Below are 14,520 nucleotides of genomic sequence, written 5' to 3'. Positions count from 1 at the left end.
CCCTGCCAGCTTCCTCTTCTAGCCATGCTGCCCTGAAGGGCTCCCCTGGCATTTGAGGCAGGAGCCAGGGGGCTTTCTGGGGCACATGTGGCCCTGCCCCAGCTGAAATGCAGCAGAGCAGGAAGAGCAGGCAGGGGCCGCCTTAGCCATGGCAGAGTACTGTGTCCAGAAAGGAATGCCGGGGGCCAGCACTGCCAAAACTCAGACATTGGTTGTTTGGTGGGAGTCAAGATGGTGACAAGTCCCTAACGCTGTTATCAGCATTCACAAGTTATCTTTATCTTGTTTTACTTGATTGGTCACTGCTGCTCTTTGTCAGTGTCTTCCCTTCTTGCTGGATGAGTCTGGACATTATGTTTAGACAATGCTGGGAAGTAGCCTGTTAGTTTTATTTTGTGGTGTTTTTGCTTTCCCTGTGCTGAGAGGCTGGAATGGGATGGCTACAGGACAGAAATGCTGCTCTGTACATTTTGCAAGCTATTTTTCCCTTTTTTTTGTCTTGCCTTGTGGCTGACTTATTTGATTTATTGTCTGCTACTGTTCTCTTTCTCACCTGTGGATATTTCATTTAAACTCTCACCCACTTCTGTTAAAATCCTTTTCATGGAATATGGCGGATTGGGCTTCCAGGATTGGGTCAGCGGATGTGGTTGAGTTTTTTAATCAATTTCCAATAATATTACTACAAAAAGGCTTAGGGCTGTTTAGCTTGGAAAGAAGGCAGTTAAGGGGAGACATGACAGAGGTCTATAAAATTATGCCTGGTGTGGAGTGGCCAGGGAGAAGCTTTTCTCCCTCTCTCATATTACCAGAATGAGGGGTCATCTGAAGCTGGAGGGTGAGATTTAAAACAGATAAAAGGAAGTATTTCTTCACACAATGCATACCGTAGTTAAATTGTGGAACTCCCTGCCCCAGGATGTGGTAATGGCTGCCAACTTGGAACGCTTTAAGAGGGGAGTGGACATGTTCATGGAGAAGCTATCTGTGGCTACTAGTAAAAATGGATACTAGTCATGATGCATACCTATTCTCTCCCGGATCAGAGCATGGCTATAATCTTAGGTGCTGTGGAACACAGGCAGGATAATGCTGCTGCTGCTGCAGTTGTCTTGTTTGTGGGCTTCCTAGAGGCACCTGGTTAGCCACTGTGTGAACAGACTGCTGGACTTGATGGACCTTGGTCTGATCCAGTATGGCCTTTCTTATGAGACCTGGGTATTAGAGGATGTGTATCTTCCAGGGTATACATCCTTTATGGGAAAAGCATCAAGAGGAGAAAAAGGAGGTTGCCCTAAACCTCTATCCAGTCTATCATGTCTGATTTCAAATACTCTACAGTGTGGCAGAGCAGAGCTCCTTGAATCTTCACCTTCCATGCTGTCTGTGTACCTGGAGTTTAAAGCATGTTCCCTTATTCTGGTGACAGTCTATAGCCCCCCTAATTTGAACAAAACCCTCTTAAGCCAGGTTTGGATTTATTAGATAGCTAGAGGATTTATTAGAGAGATTGATCAACCTCTACCCTAGGGCAAACATTTTGAATGCAGGAGACTTTAATGCTCGTATTGGGAATAAGGATGAAATATAGCTTGCCTCAGCGGGACTCACTAAAAATGAAGCAAAAGATTTGGGTTGCTTCTACTTCTATGAAAGATGCTCCAAGGATGACAAAATCCTGCGGGTTTGAAACTTTTGGCCATTGCTCTTAAGACCAACATGATAATTTTAAATGGCCAAGTGGGCATCAATGAAATAGGAGAGTATACCTTCTTCTCGAATAGAGGTGCAAGTCTGATAAGACTACTTTTTAGTTTTTCCAAATTTAATTCCATGCAAAATGAAACTACAAGTTGAAACTCACCATGGAAGTGATTATTTACCTCATTAACAATTGAAAAAATTTTTTTGGTGTCCTGCCACTGTCCTGTGAGGTCCCCCTCTCTCAAGAGGGAAATTTACTGAAGCCAGCTCATTGGTCTACCCATGTGGAAACAAGAGTAGCCGCTCTTTTTTAAACTCCTGATGCCCAGGTACTAGTTAATGATCTGGAAAATAGGCAGAATATAGAAAGTGCCCCTGTAATTTTAGCCAACTTTTAAGGACAGCTTTTACCTGCACGTCATCAAGAACCAAGAATTTCAATAGCCCACAGTTTGATAAGGAATGCAGGACCATGAAAAAAGTTATACAAATCAAACACTGAAGATTTGGGAATTGGAGTAACTATCTCTGGGATCTTCTCCAATCAAAAGGGAAATATAAATCTATGATCCGTAGGAAGAAATGTGACACAATTTAAAATGGATAGAACTCTTTAATAAAGGCGTCAAGGAATCGTAATTCCAAACAATTTCGGGCATTAATCTCTTCCTCCAAAACATGACCACACAGGCCGTTTTATTCTGAGGCCCCAAGCAGCCACGTGGGTGGTTCTGGCCAGGGGAGAGGGAGCCGCTCACTGCTGCGTGCAAAAAAGATGCCACCCTGTTTACAGACAGGCAGGGGAGCCCAGCCGGTGTGGGGCTTAGAGGGTGAGACTACGGTGGGTATCCCCATCACGCCATGAAGCTCATGGCTGACCACCACAGCCCACCTTAAAAGGCTGTTGTGAAGGCACAGCAGGAGGGAGGCACATCCACCCACTGAGTATGTTGGAACAAGAAGGAGATGACCGTGTGATCAATATTATGTCCTTCTCCCAACCAGGCCCTGCCCACTTCCCTGCAGGTGACCTTCCCCAGGGAGAGGGGAATAGCAGCCCCATCAGCCCGATCCATTCCTCTTCAGTTCCGGCAGCTGCCCCCAGTCTCTCCTCTCCTGGCAACGGCCTCAGTTCTCAGAAAGCCTGTGGGTGGGGGAAGGCTGCAGCAGCACTGCTTGGCCACACAGCCCCCCCTGCACACCCCCTGCAGGCACAACGTAGACCTTGCCGTCAGCTGCCCGACTGGGGCTGAAGTCGGTCAGCTGGGCGTTGCTCTCTTGCACCTGCTGGTAGTTCCACAGCTGGTAGCGGCAGCTCTTGCCCTGCTTGCAAAGCAAGTACGTCTCAGCCACGGCCCCCAGGGGGAGTGGGGCGCACGGGGTGGTGGTGTGGAAGAGGCCAGGCATATCCTTGTCTTCCTGGCAGCCTGGCAGCTGGGGGTCTCCCTTCACACCCAGCAGAGCTCCTGGGAAAGAGATTGGGGGGGGGGGAAGGTTTGGAACTCGGCCTGTGCCTCCCACTTCCGCGGGCCCCAGCTGCCCTCATGCCGTTTCCCCTCCCACACTGTGCACTGTCCTCCTCGCCCCGGCCGTTGCGTTCCATTCAATGCTGCCCATCCTCGGGTCCAGCAGAGACTACAGGCCATCCCACCTGAATGTCTGGAGATCTCAAACCTTGGTTTGGTAGGCTCAGTGGGAAGATGGACCAATTTTAAGCAAATTGCTCATTGTGAGGTTTTGTGAAATAGCCTGCCCTTCCAGACCAGTTTGCCCAAGGCGGCTCACAACTCCACCATTTGAAATAGAAAAGGTGATCGCAAAATCAACAGTAGGGAACACAATAGCCGCAAAAAAAAAAAAACTAAAGAGATCTTCATTTCCCGCCTGGTCACCAGGTGCGGGACCCCTCCCTGTGGAGTCAGCCCCCATCAAGTGCCTGATTTCAGAAGGTGGTGGCCCCAGATGCTAAAGGCAATCGGGCAGGTTTGGCTGGGAGAAGGCCAGTGGTCTGGGGTCCTGGTCTCATGCTGTTTACAGCTTTACAACTTGTGGCCACCCCCTCGAAACGACCTCGGAAACATCCTGGAAACACAGACTTTGCATATGGTAGATTGTGAAACTGGTTTTGATAGTGTTTGGAAGGGCTGAAACCAAACTCTCACCCGTGGGAGAATGATGCAAATGATCATCGTGAATGGGTGACGCACCTGGCTTAAAGGCTGGGGTGGGGGAGAGGGAGATGGAGGCACATTCCCCTCTGCGGCTCTGCCTGCCCCCCGAGAAGTTCCAAAACATGGACAGACATGAAGCTGCCTTATATACCCTTGGTCTATCAAAGTCAGTATTGTCTACTCAGACTGGCAGCAGCTTTCCAGGGTCTCAGGGCAGACATCTTTCACTTCACTGCTTAACTGGAGTTGCTAGGGATTGAATGTGGGACCTTTTGCATGCCAAGCAGATACTGTACCTCTAAGCCACAGCCCCTCCCCAATGACACAGCTTGAGAGACTGGAACTAGGAGCCTCCTGGCACAGATTGCATTCACCTTGACCAGACTTCTCCTTCCGAGCAAATGTTCTGCTCCAGCTCCCGGCAACAACACTTCCAGGCGTTCTCTCCCCCCACCCCTTTGCTTTTCTCTGGAGCCTGTAAAATGCTCCAGTCCTGCTCTCCCAGCTGCCCAACAGGAAGCGGAGCAGGGCCACGGCTGGGAGCTGCTTCCCCCTTGTGGACAGAATGGTGAATGCCTCCCTTGCCAGGCCTTAACAGCTACAGGGTTTCTTCTGGGAAAGTCATCTCTCATGCCCAGGCTGTGCATCCAGGAGGGGCAGCTTCATCGCGGCACAAAGACATAGCCGGGGCCAGGGACTGAAGCTGCCAGCAGCTGACAGGGCTAACATCTTGGAACGGGTGCCCGTTTCTCCTAGGGGAGGGGCTGTGGCTCAATGGTAGAGCATCTGCTTGGCATGCAGAAGATCCCAGGTTAAATCCCTGGTATCTCCAGTTAAAGGGACTAGGCAAGTAGGTGATGTGAAAGACCTCGGCTTGAGACCCTGGGGAGCCATGGTGAGGGGTCGTGGCTCAGTGGTAGAGCATCTGCTTGGCATGGAGAAGGTCCCAGGTTCAATCCCTGGTGTTTCTCCCAGGAACAAGTAGATTGAACATATGAAGCTGCCTTATCAGACCCTTGGCCCATCAAAGTCAGTACTGTCTACTCAGAACAGCAGCAGGGTCTCAGGCAGAGGTCTTCCACATCACCTACTTGCCTGGTCCCTTTAACTGGACCAGGCAAGTAGGTGATGTGAAAGACCTCTGCCTGAGACCCTGGAGAGCTGCTGCCGTTCTGACTAGACAGTACTGACTTTGATGGGCCAAGGCAGCTTCATGTGTTCAATCTACCTGTTCCTGGGAGAAACACCCAGGCACGGAGCAGATTTGGCTGGTTGGCCTTTCTTTCACCCTTCTGCGACTCAGCCAGCAGCCCCACGTACCTGAGGCCACTGCCCAGTGAGCCTTGTAGCCGCGCCGGAGGCAGGGTTCATGGTTGGAATCCTCATCGTATCTGGGCTGGGAGTTAAGGTTTTGCCCGGGGGGGGGGCTGCTGAGACCCACAGCTGTGTAGTAAAGAGGGCAGCAGTGCAACAACAGGCCAAGAGCACTGTGCACCCCCGCCCCACCAAACTTCAGGCATTGCCCAAATGAGTTCCGCAAGGCAGGATACGGTATCAGCAGAGGGAGGCCGGCAAGGAGATGCTGAAGGAGCCTGTGGCGGTTCTGTCCTTCCAGGCCTCCAGACAGCAGCTCTGCTCGACAGGGGAACACTTCCTCAGCCAGCCTGGCCATGTCCGCAGCTGAAGCAGGCAGAAGGAAGGGGGGAAAGGAGTTGCTGGGAGTGGGGCAGCCAACAGCTTGCCAGAAAGTCCTCCCACCCCCCACAGCCTCATGTTGGAGGGTGTAGCCAGCCAGCTTCCTAGCCAGAACACGTGCACTCGCTACATCCCCACCCTCCTCCCTCCACTACCAACCTGAAAACATTTCCCCTTGGGCGGTGTAACCTCTCTCCAAAGCTACCTGCACAATTTCCTCCAGGGAAAGCACCTTGGGCAGGTGGAGCAGGGCTCCTGCCATCCACAGGGCCACCAGGCCACACCTAGAGAAGGGAGAAAGCCAAGAAAGGTCATGTGGCTGCTGGCTTTTCAAACAATCAAAAAACAATCAAAAGCCAAAAGCACACACCATGGCTGCTTGTTCTTGTGCATCATCATTAGCACGAGGAGGGGGAAGAAGCTGTGGAAAGATGAGCATCCTCAACCTCTGTCCACAAGGGCCCTGCAACCCCACACCACAGCCAAGATTTCTCACACACATCCAAGCATCTCTTTGTAACTGTATGAGCTTAGACAGTTGATTTTTAAAAACAAAATTATATCTTTACAACACTGCTGCCTGTGCTTGATACTGACTTGGGTGCCTCGCATGAAGACACACCTGTCTGTCCTTCGTTAGGGTTCAGGGCTCAGAGCTGGGTGCAATTCCCTTCTCCACTATGCCAATGGGTGGCCTCTTGGACAAGTGACGCACACTCTTTTTCTGCCTCGTTGATCTCAGAGTTGTTTCTCGGGTAACACACTCTGCTCTGAACTCCTGGCTGAAAAAGCAGTAACGCATAAAGAGACAAGCCAGCTTTGCAGCCCTACTTGGTCACAGAAGCTCACAGTCACTTAGCTTAACCACCCTCACAGGGTTGTTGTGGGATGCTCTAGGCTGGTCCTGCATTGAGCAGGAGGTTTGACTAGATGGCCACTATGACCCCTTCCAACTCTTTGATAAAACAAAAGGACCCAGAACTCCCTGGAAGATGGGCAGAGTGAAAACATAACAGACAGTAGAGTAGAAAAGAGATACTTTTCTTTCCTATTTGCCTGTATTGGCTAGCGGCACATACAAAAAAATAAAAATAAAAAAAGGGAGCGGAGCAGTTCCAAACAGCATGCTGTGTACCCAGCACTGCGCAGAGCCCTTTCACAGTAAAGAGAAAAAAATGAATACTCACTGTGGGCCCTCCTGAATTAAGGAAGGCACAGGGTTGTTGAAAAGAACCCACTTTAAGTGCTCACTGAAGCTGGAAGAGAGGGGAGAGAGTCCCATAAGAGCCATTGAAGGGCCCGGCCCAACATTTCATGCACTTTCTTCTTCTGCATAATTGACAGGATGTTGTGCTTATCCCCAAGCACTTAAATCAGAATGGCCAATGGAAGTGAGCCTAAGCTTCAACTCCACTACAGATACCTGGGAGGGGTGTGGGTTGGGGGGCTGTTTGCCTTACAGGAAATGTAAAATGGAGACACAAAAAGACAAAAAGGAACACCACTCAAGAGAAAGCTGTCAGGAGGCAATCCATAAGCCAGAGGGAAAAAGGAGAGCCATAATTTGAAAGTGCCATGGCTTTTGAATGAAACAGGAGCTGCTAAAGCTATCTCACATATACACGGAGCTCCAGAAGCCAACTCAGAACCGGCCTATAGAAAAGAAGCACAGGGTCAAGGGGAGGGCAACTTTTAGACGTAAGTTTCAGTTACAAGGCACTCCCCCTCAATCTTAAACATTCAGAGTAAAACCCCAAAACAATTCAGACCAGACCGTCTCCGAGAAGCCTGAATATTTGTGGACGTTCTGTGACACCACTGCAGCAGACGAAAGAAGGGGAGAGAAAGCAAGTGCTATCCAGGCCAGGTAATTAGCCTGGGGTCCACTACCATTGCAGGACAAGAGCCCCCCATCACTCCCCCCAGGAGAAAAAGGCTCTGGACAGTAGCTGGATCTTCCATTTTCACTCTCAGTGCTCTGATTTCTTCTGCCAGTTTTAGCAAACTACGGAAGCCAGACAGCCCCAGGTCAGAGCAGCAGCTGGAAAGTTTGTTGTAGTTCTGTGACGTCACAGCAGCCTGCCCAACGGCGTGAGAGGCCCTGGAAGCCCCACCTGGCCCTCCTGCGCCTCAGCAGCTCCTGCACGTCGTCCTGCCGCTCACGACCCGCCTGCTCCAGAGCCGCTTTGAGCAGCTGAGGACCGCTCGGCGGGGGCGGCGGGGGCAGCGGGGGCGGGGGCGGGGGGGCTGGCGGCTCCTCCAGGGCCTGCGACATCCTGGGGAGATGGGGGAGGGACGTCAGGGATCACGTGCTCTCGCCTGGGGTAGCCGGGGGCTCCATTGAGGGCCACGCGGGAGATCGGGGGTCAAAGCGACCCAAGCTCCGGGTTAAAGGTCACAGTTCCGCTCGCGAAGTCCAGGGACAGCCTTTCATTGGCTCCAGGAGAAGGTCAAGGGTCGCCTTTCGAGATACCACGACAAGCGGAAGTTCCCTTGTGACGCACTACCTTCCTGGTCGTGGAGGCTACCATTTCCGGGGCGGGCAGTTTGGGCTACGTGGGAAGTGCGGCCGGGAGAGTGACAACCCCGCGGTCCAATCGGGTGGCATTTTTTCAAGTTGAGCCGGGAACCGGGAGGCTGACCAACCCGAGCTGTCGGCTCTCCGCTGCGAAGGGAGAAAGAAGGAGCGGAGCAGTGATTGGGCAGGACAGGCGGAGGGGGCGAGAGGACGGAGGCGGGCGCGTCGTCGAGCAGCCAATCGCGGATCGAGGGGAGGCGGCGGAAGTGGGCGGGGCTTCGTGAGGGGGTGTTCCGGCCCAGGGGCGAGCGCGGATCCCTGGCACGTGCAGGCGCGGCCTTCCTCCCCGCCCTGCGAGCCATCGGTGAGAGGCCGCAGCGGCTGGCCTACCTCGCGGGGTTGTCGTAGAGCCGTTGGTGGCGCTTCGGGGGTCGTGGAGGCCCCTGCCGGGTTGGAGGCCATCGGGAGGGCGCGGGGTGGGGGGGTGGGAGGGCGGCCGGGCTGGGCGCGGGTCTAGGCGGCGTTTTCGCGCGCTCTTCCCGCGGAGCCTCGCCCCAGCCGCTTCTTTCTCCCTCCAGGAAGGTCCCGAGCGCGTCTTCCCCGGCCGCGCTCGCCATGGCGGTCCCCGAGCCCCGGCCCAACCACACCATCTACATCAACAACCTCAACGAGAAGATCAAGAAGGACGGTGAGGTGCTTTAACAGGACCCGCTTACACAACGCAGCAGGCATCTTTACGCAGCAGAGTAGTCCACAGTCCTTGTCCCTTTACCAAAGCTTCCTTCTCCACTATTGCATTATAGTCTGCGCTAAAAGAGTTCCCCTTGCTAATTCAGTTTTGCATACTTTTTAAAAATTGTATTTGTAAAAAAAAAAAAGGATGAGGGGAAAGGGGGAACGCAACTAATAAGAAACTAATTGGCAATTAATAAGACAAGGGAAGAAGTATATAAAGTGGAAAGAAAAGTATAACAAGTGGAAAGAAAAGTATAACAATGGTGGTGGGAGATGCGCACACAAGTTTGTATAAAAGATTCCAAATGTTCAAATATAAGTCCAAGTGTAATTGTCTACTAGCGACGCATTCAAATATTGATGAAGCTGTAAAGTCCTCGACCCATAGATCTATAGGAAGCGGGCACTTATCTCTCCAATTTTTGCAAAGTTTGCAGAAAGCCAGGAGGCTTCCTAACCTTGCTGGCAGGCCCTTGGATAAGGTGAGGGACGCAACGGGGAAGGCTCTGCTCAGATGAACAACAAGCAGCCCTTGATGAAGTTCCAAGGACCAACAGCGTTGCTAATGTTCTCAGAGCAAAGCATCAGCACAGTTTTCCTTCCTCTCCTTAGAGCTGAAGAAATCCCTGTATGCCATCTTCTCCCAGTTTGGCCAGATCCTCGACATTCTGGTGTCTCGCAGTCTGAAGATGCGGGGCCAGGCCTTCGTCATCTTCAAGGAGATCAGCAGCGCCACCAACGCTTTGAGGTCCATGCAGGGCTTCCCCTTCTATGATAAGCCCATGGTGAGGCTGTGCTTTGGGCCATGCTGAGGGTGGGCTGCCAGAGAGGGTAACATGTTCATGGCAGAAATAGCATTTGGATTCGTTACAAACACTAACCTAAGAAAGGCCCTGCTGGATCAGACCCAGGTCCATCAAGTCCAGCAGTCTGTTCACACAGTGGCCAAACAGGTGCCTCTAGGAAGCCCGCAAATGACTGCAGCAACATTATCCTGCCTGTGTTCCACAGCACTTCATATATAACAAGCGTGCTCCTCTGATCCCGGAGAGAATAGGTGTGCATCATGACTGGCATTCATTTTTACTAGTAGCCACTGACTATGTGATTATGCATGTGAGGTTGTGTGTGGAGATTTGGGGGCTACTCGTTTCCAGAAAAGACACACTAGCCCATTGGCACTTGGAGGTATTCCCTCCCCACAACAGTATTCAATTTTCTTGACTGATTTGTGTGCCTTATGACATGGGCTGTAGCTTGTGGTAGTTTCTGGCCAAACAAAGGTGCTATTTTTTCCAATGGTGCAGGATTCCTTGCCACCTCTAGAGTATCCACTTTGCAAGGGGTGGCTTGCTCCTGTTAGCACTCAGCAAAGATTTGCAAGCAGGCATTTTCTCAGCAGCACTTTGCTATCCTCACTGTGGATTTGCTGACTGACACCAAGCTGGGTTCAGTCACTGCTTTCTAGGTTCTGGCCAGAAAACCAGATTAATATTTCTGTGGCTCACCTCTGGGTGGGATTTTGGCTGCTTGCCGTGGTGCTGTGGCGGGCTCAATAGCCTTCTTCTGTAACTGAGTCCTTCCTCTCCCTGACCAGAGGATCCAGTACGCCAAATCCGACTCGGACATCATTGCCAAGATGAAGGGCACTTTTGTGGAGCGGGACCGCAAGCGCGAGAAGCGGAAGCCCAAGGGCCAGGAGGTGGCCGTGGTCAAGAAGCAGCTCCCCGGAGCAGCAGCTCCAGTGGCCCCCGCGGTCCAAGGCGCTGTGCCCGTGAGTGCCTCCTCCCCTCAGGGCTGTCTTACTTCAGGCAGGCTCTCTGCTGGAGGGAAGCTTCAGTTCTCCCAAAGTAGTGCCTGTTGCAGCAGCTTAAACCTTGTATGGTCCAGTTCCACCTTTTTAGTGAATTGAAGATCTGCTTCTTACAGGAAGCCCTGAATCAGAGGCTTCTTCCACTCTGGGGGGGGTGGCTGTGTTTGGAGGTCAGCCCCCTGTCTTTCAACGGAGGATGGAAGTCTTCCTGGCAGCTTGAGGAGGGAGGGGCGTCTGAGCTTGGGACTTTGCCACTCAGCCCTCTTTGTTTCCTCTCCAGGGGATGCCGCCCATGAACCAAGCCCCACGGATGATGCCTCACATGCCTGGCCAGCCCCCCTACATGCCTCCTCCAGGAATGATGCCGCCCCCTGGCATGGCACCAGGGGCCATGCCACCTGGGGCCATGCCACCTCAACAAATGCTGCCTGGGCAGATGGCCCCAGCGCAGCCAGTGAGTAGAGGGGGTGGGGATTGCAGGGAGGGAGAAGGTGGGAGTTTTCATGGGCTGACAGGAGGGGTGCGCAGAAGGCCTGGGTGAGCTCGTCCTGCTCCCGGGCTTTTCGTATGAGTGGCTTTCTTCCCCTTCTAGCTATCGGAGAATCCACCCAATCACATCTTGTTCCTCACCAATCTGCCCGAAGAGACCAACGAGCTGATGCTCTCCATGCTGTTCAATCAGTAAGGACCCAGAAGTGGCGCTCTGGGGGGGGGGGGACACGAGTGCTGGTCAGGGTGGGCCTGAGAGTTGCCTGCCTGCCTTGCTACAGTTGCAGCCGCAGGACTTGAAATAGGGGATGGTACTGGAGAACTGCCTGCTTAGGAGGCCCTGGGTTAAGGACCCCTACCCAACCGTCTGTCTTGTTCCTTGTTTCAAAGCTATGGGGATTGCATTCACTGTCTGTCCCTGGGGTCTCTATGATGGAGAGCCAGCGTGGTGTAGTGGTTAATAACTGTGATTTGGAGTGGTGGACTCTAATCTGGAGAGCCGGGTTTGATTCCCCACTCCTCCACATGAAGCCAGCTGGGTGACCTTGAGCTAGTCACAGCTCTCTCATCCCCACCTACCTCACAGGGTGTCTGTTGCGGGGAGGGGAGGGGAAGGTGATTGTAAACCAGTTTGATTCTTCCTTAAGTGGTAGAGAAAGTCGGCATATAAAAACCAACTCTTCTTTTACTTCTGTTCAGCCTGGCTCTGTAGTTGTCCTTCTGCTTTGTGTCTTTCTGCATTTTTATGCTGCCCTTCCAAAAGTCTGGCTTCAGAGATGGGTGGAAGGGGAATCTGTTGAATGACCTTTTGCCGACTGACGAGGGGCGGGACTCCATATGAAAAGGATGTCAGGGCACAAAGGGTGGCCTGGACTGCTGGTGCAGCTCTCGGTTGGAACTCAAGCCCCCGCCTCGTTTTCCTGCAGGTTTCCCGGGTTCAAGGAAGTGCGGCTGGTCCCTGGCCGGCATGACATCGCCTTCGTGGAGTTTGACAATGACGTGCAGGCCGGAGCTGCCCGTGATGCCCTGCAGGGCTTCAAGATCACCCAAAACAACGCCATGAAGATCTCCTTTGCCAAGAAGTGACGCCTCTCCTGGCCTCAAGGCCCTGGGCCATCTCTCCTTGTTGCTCGCTGGTGCCTGTGGAATGGTTTGGGTTTTGTTTCTTGTTTTTGTTTTTTTGCAAACTGTGTTCTGGGAGGTAAGAGTGAGCGTGAGACTGTCTGGCTGGGTAAGATGATACAGAGCTTGCTTTTCCAAGCAGTGGCGTGGAGGGGCTCGCCTGATACCAGTGTGTCAGGCTCCTGTGGAGGTTGTTGGGGAGGCGTGTGCATGTGGATGCGAGAGAGCGAGAGGAAGAGAGCGTGCATCACTGGAAGGTAGGAGCCGATTTCTGACAAAAGCATCGTACCCAGAGTCTGACGGCCAGACATAGCACCTGGAGCTTTTCTCTTTTACAATAAAAAATGTTTTTTATCTTGGTAATTGACTCTTCTTGCTGGGAGACTGGTGGGGTGGGAGGCTCTGGGGTGGGTTAGCTCCTATGCCAGCCCCCCTGCAACAAAGCTGAGAAGACGGTCAGCAAGGCACCATGCAGACAGCCATGTTCCAAATGTTTGGTCCCTGGGAAGGTGGGCTGAGGAGCTGGTGGGGCACCCGCTTTTGTGGCCTTTTCCAGGCAGACCAGGATCCCGGACCTGCTGTTTTGCAGATGACCAAATATTTATGCGCCCCCTTCCAGTTATGGAAGCTGCCTTCCACTGGGGTCCATCAAGGTCAGGATTGTCTGCTCAGACTGGCAGCCGCTTTCCAGGATCTCAGGCACAGGTCTTTCACATTACCTCCTGCCTGGTCTTTTTAACTGGTGATGTGGGTGATTGAACCTTCTGTGTGGAAAGCGGATGCTTTACCACTGAGCCATGGCCCATCCCAAACACATGAAGCTGCTTTCTACTGAATCAAACCACTGAGGTCCTCTCAGGCTGGCAGTGGCTCTCCAGGGTCTCAGGCTGAGGTTTTCTGCATCACCTCAGTATCAGAGGATCATGCCTATTATCTTAGGTGTGGAACACAGGCAGGAGAATGTTGCTGCAGTCATCTTGCTTGTGGGCTTAGAGGCACCTGGTTGGCCACTGTGTGAACAGACTGCTAGACTTGATGGGCCTTGGTCTGATCCAGCAGGGCTTTTCTTAGGCTCTTATGCCTATTAGGTGCTGTGGAAGACAGGCAGGAGAATGCTGCTGCAGTTGACTTATTTGTGGGCTTCCTAGAGGCACCTGGTTGGCCGCTGTGTGAACAGACTGCTGGACTTGATGGACCTTGGTCTGATCCAGCATGGCCGTTCTTATGTTCTTACCTTCTGCCTGATCCCTTGCAACTGGAGATACCAGGGATTGAACCTGGGATCTTGTGGGCTTGCCTCCCTGCCCACTGTGGCGGCTTCAGTGGTGCTCTGGCTTGCGGAACTGGCTGGCTAGCTGCAGGGATGGGAGACGTAGGCTCACTTTGGCCAGAGAACAAAATCTGCTGAAGAAGCGCTGTTGTCAACTTTGATGCGGAGAGCGGGGGCTCCCTGCAGAGAGAGGGCAGTTCGAAGACTGAGGAGGCCAGGAAGCCTCCATGCCTGGCATTACGGGGAACTATAGGGAGAAGCAGCATTAGCACAAACGTGGAGCATTGCTTCTCACCCTGGTTCCTTTGTCATGTCTCCTGCTTGTGCCACTCACCGTGTGGGGGATACACTCTGCCTCTCTCCTGTGCTGCGGGTTGGTGTCCTTCCTAGATACCTCCCTGTTCTCAATTGCAGTGACTGGCGTGTGCTGCCCCTTTAGGGCTCTCTGGGGTGGTGGAGGTGAGCTGGACTGGGTGGTTGTACGTCTTCTTCAGGCTCTGCTTGCTCCCTTTCCCGCTCTTCTGTGGAGGGGGGGGCAGGCTTACACAAGGAGTTCAGTGTCCTGCAGCCTCAAGGGCCGGCCTGTTCTCCCAGCAGCTGCTTCCTGTTTAGGCAGGCAAGGACTTCAAGATGGATGTGCCCCAATACATTGCACTTGTGGCCCTAGGATTTGTCCACTTCAAAAGCGGTGTGGAAGGGAGGAAATGAAATCCGGTGCACTTTGAAAGCACGGTGGTCATTCTGGATTGCTCATAATATGGGAGTGGGGAGACCATTGTTTGTGTTCTCAGTTCCAGTAGCAACTGGGATCAAGACCCAGGGAAAGCTTCTCATTTCCCCATCCTGTAACTCATCCTTTTGAGAAGGTAGAGTGTTGGTGAACGTTCAGTGGTCACATTGCTACTATGCCAAGTGCAGGGTGGAGTTTAGCTCCAAAAACGGGAAGCCCGTCTCATCTCTCGGAGGTGAAGTTTTCCACAGCAGGAGCTGCTTGGCTGGGCTC

The 14,520-nt window shown here is 52.7% G+C and overlaps 2 protein-coding genes across 2 annotated transcripts; one reads left to right on the top strand and one right to left on the bottom strand.

Annotated features, from left to right (window-relative positions):
* Window positions 1-2,832: 2,832 nt before the first annotated feature.
* On the bottom strand, window positions 2,833-8,450 carry ACTMAP (actin maturation protease). The gene is made up of 7 exons (XM_056846320.1): window positions 8,044-8,450; window positions 7,685-7,846; window positions 6,758-6,826; window positions 5,730-5,854; window positions 5,426-5,555; window positions 5,196-5,266; window positions 2,833-3,170 (listed from the first exon to the last, which is right to left on the bottom strand). The coding sequence occupies exons 1-7, from the start codon at window positions 8,448-8,450 to the stop codon at window positions 2,833-2,835; spliced, it is 1,302 nt and encodes a 433-aa protein (XP_056702298.1).
* A 253-nt stretch (window positions 8,451-8,703) lies between these two features.
* Window positions 8,704-12,221, top strand: SNRPA (small nuclear ribonucleoprotein polypeptide A). The gene is made up of 6 exons (XM_056847477.1): window positions 8,704-8,776; window positions 9,436-9,608; window positions 10,421-10,597; window positions 10,917-11,090; window positions 11,229-11,317; window positions 12,052-12,221. Exons 1-6 carry the CDS (start codon window positions 8,704-8,706, stop codon window positions 12,209-12,211), a joined length of 846 nt encoding a protein of 281 aa, XP_056703455.1. The 3' UTR covers window positions 12,212-12,221.
* Window positions 12,222-14,520: the final 2,299 nt, after the last annotated feature.

This window comes from Euleptes europaea, chromosome 3 (genome assembly GCF_029931775.1).
Source record: "Euleptes europaea isolate rEulEur1 chromosome 3, rEulEur1.hap1, whole genome shotgun sequence".
NCBI lineage: Eukaryota > Metazoa > Chordata > Lepidosauria > Squamata > Sphaerodactylidae > Euleptes > Euleptes europaea.
The sequence above is the reverse complement of the archived record's forward strand: the minus strand, read 5'-3'. Positions and strand labels throughout refer to the sequence as shown.